The sequence below is a fragment of the Bombus flavifrons genome, chromosome 1 (assembly GCF_040668555.2).
Source record: "Bombus flavifrons isolate JBK064 chromosome 1, iyBomFlav1_principal, whole genome shotgun sequence".
In the NCBI taxonomy this organism is placed as follows: domain Eukaryota; kingdom Metazoa; phylum Arthropoda; class Insecta; order Hymenoptera; family Apidae; genus Bombus; species Bombus flavifrons.
The window spans coordinates 16,186,653-16,206,072 of NC_138442.1; the positions used below are offsets into that span (position 1 = coordinate 16,186,653).

The window sequence follows — 19,420 nt, forward strand, 5'->3', positions numbered from 1 at the left end:
ATTATTCGTTCTAACAATCTCTTCATTTGTTTATTCTAAAAAATTCATACCTGTAAAAATTTCTAAAAAAGAATTATCTTCGTGTGTGACTATATTTTTCATAAAGGGAACGACAATAATTGTGTACGTCTTATTGCAAAAAGGAGAAAATTCGAATAAGTGATCGATAATCGTATTATGAGATTGAAAATCAGTTTAGCTGTAAAATACCGGTGTAAACCGATGAATAATTGAGGATTGCAGTTTGGCGTGAAAATCAATTCTAGTTGAATAGACTGTTTTGCCTTCGTTTCTATGCTGTTCCGTTCGATGCATACAGATTATTTTATCAATATTATTCATCGAAGAGGATTAAACTAGCGAGCGAAGGTGGAAAGGAAAAAAATAAATAAATAGCTTCGCTTTTACTTCATTTAACGCTTATCAATTGGCGGCGTTTGTCGAGGGAATTTTCGAAGGGCGGCGTTGAATAAAATTTTCAATTTCAACTGATGAATTGAATTGGAAAACGAGACAATAAAGGAAGTTTAATTTTTTGTGAAAAAGTTCATTGATAATACCGCGATTGAAATTTCCAAGTTATTCATTTATTGGATAACGTATCATACACCTATCGATGACTTTTTAATTTAATTGAAATTCAATATGTTGCCGCACGTAAAAAAAGATATTCCACGGTATCGAGAATGATTTTTATGCTCCTTCTTTTTAATTGGATCAACATTTTTGTACTCAAAAGTTTATTACGTTATTAATCAGCAATCGCTTCTTTGCATAAGAAAATGGAAAATGGTAATTATACATTTATCCATAAAATACAAGATACAATATAAATCTCTGTTATAAAATTTAATTCTCCATGGTGTAATGTTCACTTACGCGTAGTTAATTCTGCATTGATAGAAAAAACATTCGACGAAATAAAAAAATAAAATTCATTTATAAAGTGGATTAAGTAATACGTGATAAACACTCGTCAATTATATTTATTCGAAAAAGGTATGCCATACAAATGAATCGAAATATCTGACTCGTTGAAGAATACGATGTTATCAAGTGGAATTACAGCGTTAATAAATTAATACAATTCTCGTATCTGAAAACAAAAGCAGTTTATTTATATTAAAATGTATAATAATATGAAATACATTGGAAGTACACATCGCGTGTTTCCTCATTCAAGAAATTTACGATCTACATAAATTTAAAAAATTCCTCTTTCATTACGAAATATGATATTATCGATTAAAATATCTAGGAGTCCCATTGTAAACTCGTATTGGAAAACAATTATTGTAAATATATGTACTTTAGTAAATTTTCCAAACAAGACTAAGATTTAAATGCGCGCCCAAATAATTTCTCATTCGTTATAAAATATTAATGTAACGACCCATAAAATTTTGAACAATTCGAGAAATTTATACAATTTATTTGTATTAAATAAATTTCAAGTAAAAATATCTACCATCTTATTTGCTAAATTCATGATTTTATATATTGCGATTACAATAATTTAGATTATTTGTTGCAAGCATAATTTAATTTAACTCGGATAAAATATTAATTTTACCGTAGATGAGATGATAGTATCGATTAAAACGCCATCTCGAAAATTATGCTTCGACGAGGGAAATTTTTCTCCTATAAATATCTTTCTTTTGAATCTTTAATTTTTATTGCAAAAGCTTTCAAATGTTTAACGAACAGCTGTATGATGTATAACGGTAGAGATAATTAATAAGTATCAAAGAACTGTTTCAAGTCTTTTGAAACTCTAGAATAATAAACAAATTAGGTTTGACATAGAATTAAATATTAGACTTACTACAGATAATTGATAAACATTCGTTAAAAAACATACAACCGATTTTCTCGCTGACATACACACCATCCATTGGCGAACTGAATATTACAGTTGTGCAAGTGGAGATGTTAAACATTTGAATTTAATCACTGTATTTCTATTCAGAAAATTGATCCTAAATAAAGATTGATCTCATCTTGCATATATTATAATAGATCTTATGGATTGTACGCAGTCTGTGCATCTTTGTATGTTAAAATTTATAAATCCTCTAAATGCATAAATATTCGCAGTTCGGTTATGACTTCACTCTCGTTTTCGTGACTTGAAAAAAATACAATAAATTCTTTACAGTAACAAACGTAAAATTTATTATTTATTATTATGAGATTTTATGAATTAGTTTATGAGAAATATCACTGAACTAACTCACTATCATTACGATTCTCACCGAGTTAGTTAATGACAATTATTTACGATTAAATCGATTCAACGAATTTCTTTACAATTTTCTTGAAAAACGCGCTATATTTTACCAAATGATCACTATTGGGTTTAGCAACTAAGTGATTGCGGATTTTGTCAATATCACCTAATGACAAAATCTGCAATCACTTAGTTGCCAACCCTATATAATGAAAAACCTAAAAAAAAAACCCTCTTGCAGGGAAAAATAAATAAATTGGAAATTTTCTAACTTCTACAACCTCGAAATCGACGAATCGGCGAAAATCCTCTGATTTCGAAGCGAAGCACGATCGCTTTAAATACTTAACATCGCATTTGACGGAGAGTTAAATCGCTCTCCCGGCAAATCCTTCAATTGTCGAATTAACGCGGCACCGAGTACCTTGCGGCCGGGTTTAAGTTACGCTCGTCCTCCGCCTCGACGCATCACGAGTAACGAGATTAGCGACAAACAGGTAAACGCGTTCTGGATTCTAGTTAACGCGTAAATAGGTTACAGCTTCGTGGCAGCGCTGCCTTGTTTCATCCTTTTCTCCTTCTTCTCCTTCCAACACGCGTAAACACCACTGTCTAAAATTATTGGACTCTGAACTAAGTCTTTGGGTTTATCACGTTAAAGGAACTCCTTGCATTCTCCTTTAACTCAAATCTGTCTATTAACCTTCCAAAGGGATGAATGGAAGGTAATATTACACTCGAAGATCATAGAGGAAAAATACGCCGAACGAACAAGAATTTAAAAATCGTTCAAAAAGTTCACTGAGATACATCACACGTGATACAGCATCACACAGATCACGCGTTACATTTTCTCACTACACAATTTAATTTATTAATTAACGATTAAATACTCCATCGAGCATCCCCAAAGCCACTGACACCGAAGTCCAAGATAGCGTCGCCTAATCTAAATCCCAACAGGTTCAAATTAAACGGAACCTCAATTCGCTTCAATCGTTAAGCAAAGTTGCACGAAAGCTGGCCAAATCGCGGATCTGGGCCATAAAAGTCTCGTTCCAGCCGAGAAGTTATTGGTCGTGTTGCTCGGGTCGTCGCGAGGTGAGCACAAAGAGCGCGGCGCGGAACGACACGACGAAGCTCCTCGGAAACAATAGCGGAAAGAACGCGCTTGCCGGCCATAATTCCCTTTACTTTGTGTTGTGTCACAAAGTGCTGGACGATATAAATGTTTTCATAGGCGGTGAACGAGCCGAGCTGAACGTCTGTACGACGTTCACGCGAACTTTACACGTCGCGCGTCCAGCCCCTATAAACGTTGATATCGCGACATGACATTTCAGCGATTCAACGGGACAAAATTATTGTGCCCGAGAAATATTAATTTTTGTTAGTTTTATGGGATTTTCTACTCTTTGGTTTTACTATATATTTTATTCTACAGTTTGGCTCTCAATTTTTATATCTTTCGGTTGAATATTAACCAGTTATCTGCGTCGAATATTCTACCGTGCGACGCACAGTGTTTGACAATGGCTGTCTGGTTGAGAAAAGCTCATAATTTTTATCATTCCACACTATTTCATTTTGTTTTCTAAGTTTCTACATTTTGAAGGAACTACACATCGAATTGCGATTTATTCGTAACGATTGTTTAAGTGAAACGTCTTAAAGAGTACAGTTTAATGGTGCTGATTTCTAATTTAATGTTCCTTATGGCTGTAGAAAGTGACGTTTAAACCGTGTTCGTGCATTATAGATTTTGTACAGTGTTGGTGAATTTGAAAATTCAATTACAGAGAAGACTGCACGATGCAGCGCCTGATTTTCACAGAAACCAAGGGATTAAATCAGAACTACATATAAAATAGCAGTGAAACTTTTACCAATTCGCAGCAATCCATATAGTTTGGTTTGAAACGGCTAGATTACATTCATTCAAAAATTGATTATTCTTTGCTGTTTCGGTCATCAAGAGCCATCAAATATTTACAATCTTTCGGTACAAATGTTGCTGGACCAAATATTGTTCGTCGGTTTGCAGTTTACATGAACTTTGCAAGCCGCATCGTCCAGCTTTGATCACCAGCTTAAAGCCTGATTCATACTAACGGCCAAACGTACGGTCAGATCGCGATCAATCAAAATCGAGGATTTCACCGAGGCGTTCACACCGAAACCACCAGAAACAATCATATCTCGTCGCAATCTCTCTCATTTTTATTCGTTCGCTCGAAGAAGGAACAATATCGTTTTTCGACTGTACTTTAATAAAAGTCGCGTTAATTTTAATCCAGCAGGATATTGCATTACAAATTATTACAAAGAAACGATGGTCCTCGATATATCGAATTAAACGCTCGTCCTTCATATTCCTTTTCGAATGTTGACCACGGCCTTTTGATCGCTAACAAACCGACGCCACGGTCAACAAATCTTTATTTGACTTATTACTGCGTATGTTCTCATTGGATTACGCGTACGTGTAAGCGATTTGGATCGATGGCTGATTCGCTGTGATCTGACCGTACCGTGGTCGCTAGTGTGAATCGACCTTTAATCAAACGATAAAATCAAGATCGTCCTTTTTTTCCCCGTTGGGCCCCGCGATAGAGACCGTTGCCCGTGGAATTAATGTCGGCGTTACTCACGCAGCTATTGACCTCGTTGCGAATCCCTTTTGTCTCGACGATCGCGAGACGCGAGAGGATCGGCCGAGTGTTTTTTAAACGCGGCGCCCGCTGGAAATTCGACGGAACGGAAGTGGATGGCGCGAGGAAAGGGACGCTGGTGTGCGTTGAATATTATTGTGACGGTTGAATTGTGCTTTGCGCGGAACGAGTGTTGTGTGGGTAATGGTTGTTAAATTGTGAGGCTGGAATTTTTGTTTTTTTTTTTCTCTGCTTCTTTCCTTTTTTTTTTTCTTTTTTTTTTTGATTCGTGGATGGATGCGTTTGAATCGAAGTGAATGGAGTCAGGGAGGGGACGTTAACGCGCAGTTTAAGTATCTATTGTGTTGTGTTAATAGGAAGATATGAAATGTGTTATTAATGGTGACGTTAATAGGAGGTAATGCGTTGGGTTGAATAATAAGTTCGTTTGCATTTACTTAAAAGAGCATTTAATATCATTATTTTTAGATATCAAAAATTTACAATCAAGAATGTATATATTATTTTGTTTATTTTGTTTTCCGTAAACTTATTAAATGGTCTATTTACTCCGTCACTGTATAACATTTTTATTATAACTTTCTTTTCAATTGTTTAATAATTTCTTGTGGAGAGAATTCTCTCAAAGTTAAATTAAAAGCTAAAAGTTTTCTTTGAACATTCGAAAGTTGCTTTTATTTATTTAGTATAATTAATCGTTTGAAAGAAATGGATTTCAAAAAACAAAATTCTGTTAATTTAGCAAATGTTTCTCAGTTAATTTATGCGAGTTTGAAATATTGCACATGGTTTTCATTTTGTTTTTAATGCGAAGAAATTTAATTTCGTTAAAGCTATTTGAAATTCTGCCATTTCTACCCTCGGATTTTTCTGTATATGCTTCATATTTTTGTAATATATTTAATATTATTATTAATTCTCGAACTAATATTTTCATATTTCCTCGATACACCACTGACGGTTCAACGAACTTATTATTCAATATAATACTTGTTTCTTAACAAATATTTTTATAAGGTTGTTTCAGGAGTTGTGAAACTTTCAATTGATATTAATAAATAGTATTAATAAAAATAAAATCACGTGCCTTTCGTTCTATTGTAGTTAAGACCATTTGAATTTTACTCTGCAAGTTGTGAAATTACTTCTTAAAAGAAATATTTCTTAAATATATAATGATGTACGCGTTAACGCGTATATCAGTGCAGGGTTGTAACATAGCAGCGAAATATCTATAATCTGACATTTTACCTGCAAGATTTCTCAATTCGATAGAGATTGAATTAGCAAAATGTATTTTAAATGGTCGTCAGCAGAGTAGAAAGATTCGTGATAAGTAGACTGCGGATGTTTCAAACAAAAAAATGTACAAACTACGTTATAATATGCAAAAGAATCTGCAAGTATCTAAAGTAGAATACTCGTGATAACGTTTAATAAGTGAAACAAATCTCTATTTAAATGATGCAACTTCAACTTACAGTAGATTTATCGTAACAGCGGGGGTAATACAGTTTTAAATAATCGTAATCGCTATACACAATGTCCCAGTAATTATGGTACAATTGAGAAAGGGGTGATTGCATGTGAAAAAATGAATAAAATTATTACGTGAAAATATAGAGGAAAAATAGTAGAGAGATACATAGAGTAAAATTATCCATTTCATAGGACGTCTCGTTTCCAAGAAAATCAAGTTTGTAACATTCTTTCTTTCACGGTTTCGTTTCCAAGACATTCGACTCGTTTAATCAAAAAGTTGCTCGATACATCGATACACGCAAACTTGAGAAATTTTCAAATTCGATATTCTCGGAAACGCGACTTCAAATGAAAGAATATTGTTCCATGTCTTTTCTATTTTTTCATATAGAATCACCGTGAATCAGTACCGACAATAGAATTTACATTCGTAATACATTTTTTCCTCGATGTAGCTTCTTATATTTATACAAAAGTTTTTTCTGAAATGTAAAGTGAGAAGATACGACTATAGTCGACTCGTTTTACAAATTTTAGGAAAGACAAAGGCGGTGCATTCCGACGCAGGCTGCAGCAGAACGTTGCCAGTCGCCTCGTCTTGGAACGGACAGGATGCGAACTGCAATGGCAATAATAATGGGGGTAACAGCTTGGTAAAGAGGGAACCTTTGGCTTCGGTGCCTTGTCAGGTTGCCGAAGTTTCAACTTCTCTTCATGCTACCACTACTTCCGTGAAAATCGAACCTGTCCCACCGAAATCAGAAAATGGTAAGTTTTTATCATTGGCAATTAGTGTCAATTAGTATACAGTCACCTGGAAAAGTCTTGGTACATTTTTATCGCAAAAGGGACATCTTTATCAAAGTAAATTATATGTAGTATAATAACATTTATAAGAAATAAACAATGTGTTGCAAAAATCATCTTTTTACAGAGATTAAAATTGTCTCAATAAAAAGAAATAATTAAATAAAATAAATCTTATAGTTTGTCGTCTGTTGTTATATTAAATGTATTAATATCGCAAAGAATTTTTCTAGTATTTTATTTAAAAAAAAAAAATAGCTTTTATATAAGGTGTACAGAGACTTTTGAGGATGGTTGAGACATATCTCGTCTTTTGGGATTTTTTAAAGGCATATTTTGATTTAGTACATGAAATAACAGAATGAAGCGTTACGATAGTGGTTTGAATGATAATATGTATTTAACAAAATGCGTGTACGAATTCTCGTGTGTGGATAGAGAGGTATTTCTGAACTTTTTTCGTGTAAGATTTGAAAGCGATGAAAGTGAAAAAGGGAACAAGTTATGAGAAATGTGTGAGTGACATTCGCTGAATATACGCAGGGGAGTACGAATAGGTTTGACTACACGAATATAGAAGAATTTACATACTTGGTTGGACAAAGCATAATTTTCATAGTCATGTCAATTTGCTTTAGATAAATGACATTGGTAAAATTATCTATTTTTCTCTAGAACTCGTGAATGATATCTAATGTAACACTTGGGTAAGTTAATAAAATAAATCAGTAGGAAACAGTTTTATTAAAAAAAATTCTTTTGGAGGTATAAAATCTCGCGTTTTATACTTCTCACAATCACCACTGAACTAGATTTAACGTTCCTTGCCACATTTGTTCAAACATAATTGCTTCATTCGAGGCATTTTATGTGGAACTTTATCGCTAAATTTATCTGTGAAATTTGCGAATTGTCTACTGTCATATCGTCGGTATGTTTGAAACGTGAAGCACCTAACAAATTGGAAATTTCGAAATATTTCAAGGAAATGACTCTAAACGTGAACTATCTATATTCTGGAATTAATAAAATCGTGCTATTTTATAACCAGAATGTCACAGTTCAAAAACTATTTTAATCAATCTTTTTTTTAATAACAAACAATATAATAAACAGTATTTTACTAAAGTCCCTTGAAATTGAAACCCCCTACCTCCCATTACCCGAATAGTAAAAGAAGAGAATTGTTTTCATCGCTAAATGATCGAGTATTTTCTTCGAGTTACTTTTAATTTCCTAAGAATTTTATTCTTCCTTGTTGTGCCAATTTTCCAACAAATAATATAGTATTTTCAAACTATTTTACTTTCTACGAATAACGTTTGTAATTATCGAAGTATAAACTTGAGAAACTAAACTAAAATGGGAAGGAAAAGATAAAATAAGAATCAATGAAACACATGCTATCAAATTATATATAACGTAGATACTTGCATGTCGTACTGCAAAGGGTTAAATGTGGAATTAATCGCATTTAATTTATTTTTTTCATTTTGAATTTTTAATTACAAACTTATTAATAATAATTTTACTTATCCTTCGGTTATTATTTTACGTCGATTGTCGTTCTGTTTGTGCACTTACAGTTACATTTATTTATTAATATCGTTGAGAATTAGATAACTGAAAACAAATTATTTTTTTCATTTACCAATTGTACTAATTTCATATATAAAATAATAATATGATCTATAGTTCGAACAGCAGACTTCTAGAATGACGCAACTTGCGAAGTTGGAAATTTTTTACGCGAGTTTGATCGTTATAATATTACCGGTGATTGATGATACACTGGCGTAGTTTTTAATTGGAGTTTTGGCAAGTTCGCGATGCACAGGTTTTAATGGGTTGTTAGAGGGAACGCAACGAAATCTTTGATTTCGTTTTGCCGTTGGTCGTGAAACTAATTTGAGGGCCGTGAAACGAGTTTCTTGCTCGATATCTGGATTCTGCTTTGCTTAAAGTAATTCCGTAAGGAGTTTCAAATAGAACTGTTCGTTCAATTCGCGTGGAAAGTTTCAGGTCGCTTCAACGCGCTATTGTATCCGCTCGAATTTATACCTCGTTAATTTACTTTGCTACCCTTGCTGCTTTGTTCGTAAAATAATCCATTTGATTTTCACGATTAATATTCGAAGGTGAGAGAGCGTATGAAATATAGCAGATGAATGGATAAAAAGAAAGGGAATAAAATTTCAAAGAACGAAGGAGAAAGAGAGTTTAACTAGGTTTATTAATCCAATCCTATTTGTCGCAAGTTTCGTTACGATTTATCTTATATTACATGGCTAAGTAAATTTTGATACAAAGGTAATTTGTAAATAGAAAAGTTACTATTATAGAATTTTTTTATACGATTATCTGGATGGTTACCTGAAACCAGGTAATTATGGAAAGAAATTCATTTTTTCAATGCCAAGTTAAAATATATTTTTCCAAACCAATATTTCTTCGACATGAGTAAGTTAATAATTTTTTATAGCGAATATCGAAGTGCATCGACTAATGCATAAAAGAACGTACGATTTTAGTTAAAAGACTGTTAAACAACTTTAGCTGGAAAAAAGTTATTGCTGCCATATTATTATAGCCTGCTCTATGCTGAACAATTTTCGTTAATAAAGATTTCTCATATTTCCAAAGGCAACAATTTCAAAGAATATTCAACAGCTAATTCTCATCGGACCACCTTGTATATATATTTATATATAAATTATAATAACGTAATATGTATAACAGGGTAGAATTGTGCGAACGTTTATGAAAACCAGTATAATAGCTCCAAAAGGAGATTTTCCTCAGAATTCGTAGTTCCTTCGAACCCTTTTCTTTCTCGAGCTTCCAGGAAAAAGCGATCGGACAGCTGTTGCTGTGCACACGAGGCGTGACGTGGTCGTATCGTAATTAACGATCGTAATTCAAGCTGCGTGTTATCTTTCGAGCGTCTTATCCCGCATGGACGTTTCTCCAAGACATTATTCAATAATCGAAATTAAGATCCACAGGAACGATATCCAGGGCTATTTCGCGTGGGTCTCGAGCGACTAAGGATACGCGAACGTTGTTAGCGTTATCGATTAGCGCAATTAGGACGGGAATACCTGAGTCGTGTGCCCCTGGCTGGATAATAGCGAGTTTTTATCAATGGCAGAATTTTACTGCGACGCTGTCGGGCATGTAATTAAGCGATTTACATTTGAACGGGAGGTCAGATCGTTTGCACTTATCGGAAAGTTTGCCTCGTCGATTTTCTACTTTTTTCCGCGACATCGTTGCTAAAACGGACGTGAAAATATTCCACGTTTCGTGCAAGTGTTGTTTGAATAAGATTTTTTCGTCTTTTCTTTTCCTCCTGCAGGGTTTTACACGGTGAACCGAGCAGAGTGCGAGAGAATTACAAATTTCTAGCGTTCAGGGTTTCGAAGTGGTTTCAGAAATACTGAAAATTGTGTAAAAAAGAAAAAAGAAAAAGGAAGTTCAGCTTTCGATCGATTCTCTCCGAGGTGAATATTTGATGCGACTTGTTCAGAAATTTTATTTTATTCTACCATATGAACATTTGGTACGTTCTCGAAGTTCTCTCTTCTTTTGTTTTATTGGGAATGTTAAAATATTGTCAGTTTCTGACGTAATAAACGAAACTCCACGTACGTCCTCTAAATTGGAAGTTTATTGACATTTAACTAGATTCTGACGTTCATGCATTTATGAAAAATTCAAAGGCACAAAAATACGCCGAACATATATCATAAACGGAAATGTACAAAGTATCCGGAGTATAGTACTGGTTATGACATTTTAATGGATGAAACAAATCTCTGTATAGGTTCCAGTACTCTGATCGTATTCAAGATGATCATCGTAAAATGCATAAAATTGCACTTAACCTTTTGAAACTCGGATTCAACGAAACAAAATCATAATGTAAATATTAAATACATGATTATAAAATAACTAACAGACAACGTGAACGTAATTTATGTAAGATAAGTAGTTCTTAAATATACTTCAGGAAAATATGAAACGAGAATATAAGCGATGCGTTTCTTCAAGGTTTTAAATTAGCTCAATCAGCAGAACGAGTTCTCTATGGATATAAGGAATCATGGAAAATATTACGATAAGTTGGAATTCATTCAAAATATATGGTACGATCACACAGGTTAAATATACACGGTTACTAAACTACGAAGAATTTGCGGGTCATTAATAATTTGAGGCACAAGATGATCATCCTTGACGTTCATTAGTAAGAAGATAAATATAAGATACAAACGAAGTATGAAAGTGGAGCATCACGATCGCAACACTAAAATGTAATGTCATTCGCGGAAAGTGCACGCTTCGCTTTTACAATAAATTGTTAAATGCTAGTTTCGTCGACAAATTCGTAAAAATAAATATTCTCAGAATTTACATACAAGATATAATAATTTAGTCAATAGAGTATAGGATATATTTACATAATCGCAAAACATAATGACAAAGCAACTTTAAATATAAAGTAAAATGTAAATGTAAAGTATTTAGTTATCGCTTGGATTGCTTGGCCAGTTACTCTTTCCTACCTAAATGTACGTTTCAAAAATTTTTATTCCACGAATGGTAATTACTATACTGTAAATATATATGCGTCTGCGTGATGTTTAAAAATACAAAAATGCATAGAGGTAACTCACCTCCCCCACACTTTTATATTTCTTCCTAAAGTCTGACTCTTGAAACTTATAGTGCTTTACATTCTTGCGTAAAATGTTCGTAAACTGATAATATTAACTGTGATATGAAAGGTGAAAGTAGAAGAAAGACAAATTAATTGAGTTTCAAAATATATTTTATGTTTGTATTTTATGAAAATACGTCATCTCTGGAACATCAGCAAAAGGCCCTTAACGAAAATCATAGAAAGTCACTCTTTGGTAACATTTTGAGATCAGAAGTAAATAAACTAAGCAGGTTCTTCTATTTATCTACGAAAATCACACGCATATTTTTTCTTTCACACGATGTACACTCATTGTGTGCTCTTTATGAGATAAACCGACGTTGACTTATAATCTTTTTTCGATTATCTTCTTTTAGGCTGTAGAACCATAATTTTTCTTTAATCTTGTAACCTTTAACCTACATGTAATTTACTCATGTTACACACCTGCAAATCTAGTAGATGCTACACATGACACCATTAATAGCTAGATGTATTCGTTGTAATATGGAAAATCATGAGGCGGTCATATTAACATTCTTTCTTTAGATAATACGAAAAATTGCGAGTATGCATAGTATACAAGTATATAATAGAGCCTATAAAGTATTCCAAGTACACTATTAACTATAATGATAAAAAGTGAAGTAATAATAAAAAAAAAAGTAATAATGACAATGCGTGGAACAATATTTAGAGGAGAAAACAAATCCTCCGCTTAGGTTCGATTTCTCCAATTCATAAAAATTTCCAACCTAATAATCACAACAATTTAAAGGTCTTAATATATCACTAAGTCATAGATAAATTTTATATAATCGAGAGATAAAATCACGTTTCATCATAAATCGTGTTACAACAATTTTTCTGGACTTTCTTTGCAATTGCTTCCTTTATTCGGTCAATTACAACTACACAGATTTCTCTTTTAAGAGAAGAGGAAAACTACGAATTTATAGTTTGTACAGATTCGTATGTATGAACTTTTAAAGTATATAAATATTTTGAAAGAATATAGAATGGCAAGTTTTAAATTTAAATCGCAAAAAAAAATCGGCAGAGGATAGAGCCGGGTGTATGTGCATGTATGTGAATAAAAAATTCGTGTCCGTTCAAAGACATGGTGTGTGCTTTTGAGAGTGAATATTGATTTTTCAAATTATTTCTTTAATGACACACATCGGTTGGTTCGTACGATTTAAAAAGAGAAATGACAAGAAATGAAGCGTATATATGGCTAATTAAAATCTTCATTTACATTACCCGCGTAGCCTGTCTGGATCAAATGGAATTATGAAAAATCATGATCAAGCGTTGAAACTTCTAAAATTTCTATTTGATGAAAATTTGACGATTACTTTTTGTAGGATTATATCGTTGCATTAGCTAATTCCAAAAATTCTAATAAATTGTATTCTGTTTGCATATAGAAATCCGAATTTTTCAGAATATTTCGAACTTTTCTTTAAGTAAAACTCATCATTATATACTATTTCTATAGATGTTTGAAATAATACTTCTGTATCTGCATAATATCTGTGTATTTCAAGTTACCATCTTATGTATAATTAATATTTTAAATAATTAAATGTAGAATATGTATTTTTTAATTAGTTGTGTATATTTGTAGTGTAATAACGTAGAAGAACAATCTAGACGAATAATCTAGAATTGTGTTATTTTTATGATACCCAACATTTCATCTGACATAATTTACTCTTGATTCTTATAATTACTGATTTTTATATCTTTATTACATTGTATCTTATCTGCTATTACATTATTCATTCGCACAGTTTCATTAAGAGATCTTACAGTAGAGATTGGCATAATAATAGTAAAAATTCTTTAAAATATCATGTGAAACATTATTTATTCTTATATTAAAAGATTAAACAAGTAGATACATTTAATAAACTTCAAAAAATTCACAAATGTTGTTCGCAATATATACAATTGCCTGCGATATTTTGACTTCAAAGGAATACGAATTTGTAATAATAGTAAGATACATGTTTTCGTACAGAAAATTCTTTCTTTGCTCGTAACTTTAACTTTGATGATAAAACTGTAAGAGAGATACGCTTAATATTATAAAGAAAAAAAAAAAAAACGCTTATTAGTAAAATAGATGTAAATACATTTACAAAGGAATCGTAGTAAATAACATTTTTCAATCAACAACATCATCGAATCAATCTCAAGCTAAAACGTCACAATTTTCTCTCACTTTTCTCCGCTTCCGTGCAAATATCAGCGATCAAAGATCGCTAACTGGTTCGCACAAAAAGGCAATCAACCAGCTCCTGTTCCCCATTGGTTCTTAATATTCCGAACTTCTCGAATTTCCGTTCGATCCACGGAAAAGGGCCGTTTCCGGCACGGATTTTATCGCGTCCATACTTTTTAATCGTCATCGTTAGCGTCCCGTGCGAAAATTTCTCTCTATCGATTCTCCCGGCCTATTATCGTCGAATCGTCCTCACAATTGGCGAGATTCTTGTTTCACCCTTTACGTAGTTGTCCCCAGACTATATTTTCCTAATAATTTTTCGTAATAATTGGTACGGCGAAGTGTCCACGAATTTTGTCGTTCGTTGTCTTTATAAATATCTTGTTAATTGATTTGATGTTAAAATGTCTTCGTCTCAATCTTAGGATACAACGTATAAAGAACGCATTTATTTCTAGGTACTTTTTCTGTTTTTTCATTTTATTAAAATACATTATTGTAATGTTTCAATTTCTTAAACGCAATATAAGGGAAATTATTTCTTTTTCCCAACGTCACAGACTTCTAATACAGAAAAACAACAGACGGAGTAGTCACTCAAACGATTAAGATCAAAATTTACCGGTAATCGATAATTGTTTCCAATGATACTCGCATGAATCACAATTATTATGATAATTGTTATTTATCAATTCGCATAACTATTTTATACAGTTATTAAGTATTTTAATTTATTATAGTCTTATGAAAATAAATTTCAAAGAATTATTATTATATACAGCATGATAAAAGGAACACGATTCATTTTTGTAACTATGAAGAAAAATGTTTCGTACAAGCATATGTAAGAATCCGTGTATTCAAGATCACCTAACAAATCCCTGACCTTACCGTATACTTCATCGTGTATCTTGCGTAGACTGGTATGGAAGCGAATGACCGTCATCAACGTTCGTCGCTCGAAGCGTGACACAAGATTCTTACGTTAGTATAGTGTCCTCATCTAACGTTTCTCCTTCTTCGCGATGATCATAGTCTCTGTGGCCTTCGCGTAATGATCGATACCTACTGTGAAACGCCCACGAATTTGTCCATCAAGTTGATACGACCGGTCGGTTTGTTCCGTGGCCACGAAATTTACAATAATTTCGCGTTTCGCGATATACCAGTGTTTTCCTCGCGAGCTGGCAAACATCGTTCGGTTGGCAGCTCGCGGCGAGAAACGGACGAAATCGATTTCGTTTGTCGAATTAAGGGATCCTTTGTGGGAAACTAGGTGCTTTGTATATTTCGAGCATTGTGATTTCGTTGTGATTTATAGGTTTTTCAGTTCCGCACAGAAGGAATTTCGGTGTTTTGAATAAAAAGTGGAATATTAAAGTAAAAGTAAAATTTTGAATAGAATAGTTTTGTGATACAATATATGAAACATAGGAATTATTATCCTTCTTGTTCGCATGGCAGTCGTATGACTATATGCAAATATATACATTTTCGTTTAGAAGTTCGTTTGTCTCTGATAGAATTTATTTTTTAAATTTAATTTCAAATTACAAAGAAAAAGAGCTGGAGTTGTTTCTTGTTGCATTAGGGCTATCCTGGAATATTATTGTACGATCAAATTTATTTTTAAAATTTAATACGCAATAAAAAAAAAGTACCACCTGTGTGTTATACATTTCACTGAAATTACAGGTAAAATTTTGTTACCTGTAAGACTATCGTGATTAATCGAAGTAATAATATATGGAACAGGCACACATTCAATTTTAATTTTAACCCTCTGTCTGCAACCTTATTTTTACTCACGCTGTTTGCATACTGGGTCATTTAAGTTCATGCAGCTTTTTTTTAGGTTTCTCTGTTTGAAAAAATCCCAAACAATTTTCGAATATACTGCCAACTTTCTGGAATATCATCCGATAGTTTTTATTGCTGGGTGTTACCTTAATCTTTTTAAACGAAGCAAAATTTAAACGAAACTATGTAGATAAAATTAAAAAATGTTAAAACTAAAATTACTGGTTGAAAACGACCCAGATATGCACATGGAGGGGTTAATTTAACGCTGACTAAGTTTTAAGTAAACAAATTAAATTTCATATAATATACATATATGTGTGCATTCTACAACAGTATGTGCCAATAGTGCATGTACATTCGTTGATCTTTTTATGCAACCATGTCGCTGAACTTAAACACAGACAGCAGCAACGATCTCTTGTCGTTTTAGGTTTCGTTTATCTGGTTGTTTATATTTTTATTTTATTAATTAGTAATTCTTGGTATTGAAGTTCTATTTAAGTACTTAGTTATCTTTTGTTAATTATGTATCAGCTAGAACTAGTTTTAGCTATTAAGTTCCTAATAGTTATAATTATTCGTTGATTATTCACTTACTTGCGTATCTTTCCTCGTTTTTATTACTAATGGATTTTCGCGGAAAGTAAAATAAAATTACCTTCGTTCATTAGTTTGCTATTAATTTGTATATTTTTAGTAACATTCATATTGTTAAAGTACAGTCGAAATGAACTTAAGTACTTATGAGCTGCAATGCACGTATATATTCAGATTTATTACGTAGAATGGGTTCCACCTGTCAGACGCTAGTGTTACAAACAGGTAGATAAAAAATATTTATTCATTTATGGGGAAATTAAATATACGAAAGAGTTCAAAATGCGCATAATATCTAAAGATAAATACTCATTATAATATTTATGCCGTGAAAGGAATTTCTAGGTTTCACTCCCTTCATATTTTAGGATACAATTATTTCAACTAGTAGGAGAATTATCTTTCTGTTAGTTATTTACAATGAAGCAGATCTTTTTATGTTTTCATAAACAGAACATAACACATTAAAATTTGAGACGAGTTTAATTAAAAATAAAGACATTCATTTTCAGTTACCTCATAACTTACTAAAGCACTTATAATGTATGTATGCACGTTGCTCCGAATCAGCGCAACACCGCAGTTTGTAAATAAATTTCATGTAAATTATACCTCAATAATTATTTTTTCTCTAAAACAATTCTTTCCCATATTACTACACTACAAGTATACACAATTTGTACAAATTTAACAAATAACTTTGTTAGTTTCAATGTAGAATTATAGTAAACAATTTTTATACGTTTCCAAGTATTAAAATGTTCGTATGAATTATTTATTTGCCAGAATTAGTAGCCAGAAAAATTACACACAAATGTTTGTTCCTATTAAATAATTTGGGGATGAAAGGGTTAGAAATAAAGATCGTTTTGCACAGTATAATCGTGTGCGTTAGTGTAATAGATGTCAAGTTTTATAATTCTGGTACTTTGTTCCATTCAATATCTCGATCATACTATTCCATTTCTAAAATCAATTGACCCTTCAAGGCCACTTCTTCCACTCTGAATAACCGCACGATCTAACCCAATTTTCATGATTTCAATAGATACTTCGATCATTACCTATTGTATTTTAAATACAAGATACGTGTACGCTTGTGGATCTTTGTTCCATACTTTGAAAGAAACAATATGCATAAGCAAATATTATTATAACGAAGAAAATCTTAAATATGAGCTATTGGAATGAGGGAATGTTAGAATGGCGAATTAATCTTGGACCTATTTTTTCTTTCTATTGTTGTATTTATTTGCTACAATTTATTATAATTTTACATATTTTGCTTTATCAAAGACACTTGAGAAATCAATTAATTAATTGATAGGACCGGTGATTTATATTTATGAATGTTGATATGAAAAAATATGATTATACATTTGTAAACAAAATTGACAATTTACAGATTTGAAAATGAGATTTGAAAAATTTGAAAAAATGTTTACAAACAGAAATTACTTCTTCTGATAAGAATTACGAATTAGTAAAAGATTTATCAATGTCATAACGAGTTATAAAAATCAAGAAATGATCGGAATTCCAAGAACCAATTCAGCAAAAAAGAATTGCATAATGCGTAGCTATATATCCTCTACATATCCCCAAAGTCCCAACATTTTTTGAATCTGCTGGTTTGCCAATCTGCCCTTGTCAAACGGAAGATCGTTCACGAATAAAGAAGCAATCTACAGGACAAATTGTACTTCGAATTGACACACAATCTCTGATAAAGGTTGGAAGAACTATACTAATATACTTTATATTTAAAAAAAAATTTATTGTCATTAAAAGCCGTATCAAAAGTCAAATTAATTTTCACCGACCTAATAATAAAATCTCAGTTTGAAAATGCCTGAAATGGTCGCGATATAATACACGCGAGAGTGCAACGAAGGGGTAGATTCTTCGATGCGGAAGACCCGTCGAAAGGAGTTTACGGTGCGAAAACCACGGCGAAAAAGCACCGCCCAGACGAGAGTATCAGGTCCTGTGCACGCCGATTAATTTCTCGCGTGGCCTAGGGGTGGAAAACGAGGCTCGGCGCGAGGGGGTTGAATGTTAACCACAATCGACCAATGAGAGGTCGGCTGTTCGAGTGGAACCCTTCTCGAGAAACCCCTCGAAAATCAGTACGAATCGCTCGTATAAAAAGGGGGCCTCGTTGTGGCTGGCTGTTCGTTTTATTCGTGTAATCCACCACGAGAGAAAAAAAGAGAAGTGGGGAAGGGAGGAAGAGTCACAGGAAATGTTTAGTAGCAATAGCGCAGCGACTTGCTTCTTTGTGTGAGATTGATCAATTGTGCTCGAAGCTGCGTTTCATATTGATCGATTGTATATTGACGGAGATAGGAATTTGTATCGAAACGAAAAACACTCGCGATTCTTATTATCTTTTACGGTTTTCTTACGTGTCGAACGTCGTATCGTCGTCCTGTTTTTTAAAGTGTTCGAGCGAGAGTTTGTATTTGCTATCGATTGATAGTGTTTCGATCGAAAGAGGCTTACGATTGTTGCTCTCTTATGGATTTCCAGTTTATCGAATGTATTATACCATCGCTTTTCTTTTCGAATTTTTGGATGAAGCTTTATGTTTACTATTGACTGATAATATTTCGATCGAAAGAGGCTTATGATTGCAGTTATCTGACGGATGGCCTGCTTATCGAACGTGTTACCATCGTTCTTCTTTTTAAATTTTTGAATTTGCCTCTTGGTTTATGAGTTGAATGCTGGTGGCGGATAATTTTGTTCGTTTGTAGGTTTTGAAACTTAATACAATATAGTAACAAAGCTTGTAATAAGCGCCTTAATTAAAAGTAATAGACAACATAAATTGGCCCTGCAATTAAAAACGGAGAAGATTAAAAATTTGAACATATGGTCATAGA

The 19,420-nt window shown here is 32.8% G+C and overlaps 1 protein-coding gene across 5 annotated transcripts in view; it reads left to right on the top strand.

The window, feature by feature from the left end:
• The window catches only part of wge (BAH domain and coiled-coil containing protein winged eye), a 346,446-nt gene that overhangs the window by 276,754 nt on the left and 50,272 nt on the right, over positions 1-19,420 (top strand). For 4 of the 5 annotated variants that reach the window (XM_069112044.1, XM_069112024.1, XM_069112034.1 and 1 more), the window contains one exon: positions 6,925-7,155. The exons of the other annotated variant lie outside the window; for it this stretch is intronic. In XM_069112044.1, coding sequence (XP_068968145.1) covers positions 6,925-7,155 — 231 coding nt within the window. The remainder of the gene's footprint in view (positions 1-6,924; positions 7,156-19,420) is intronic. 5 annotated transcript variants of the gene reach the window in all.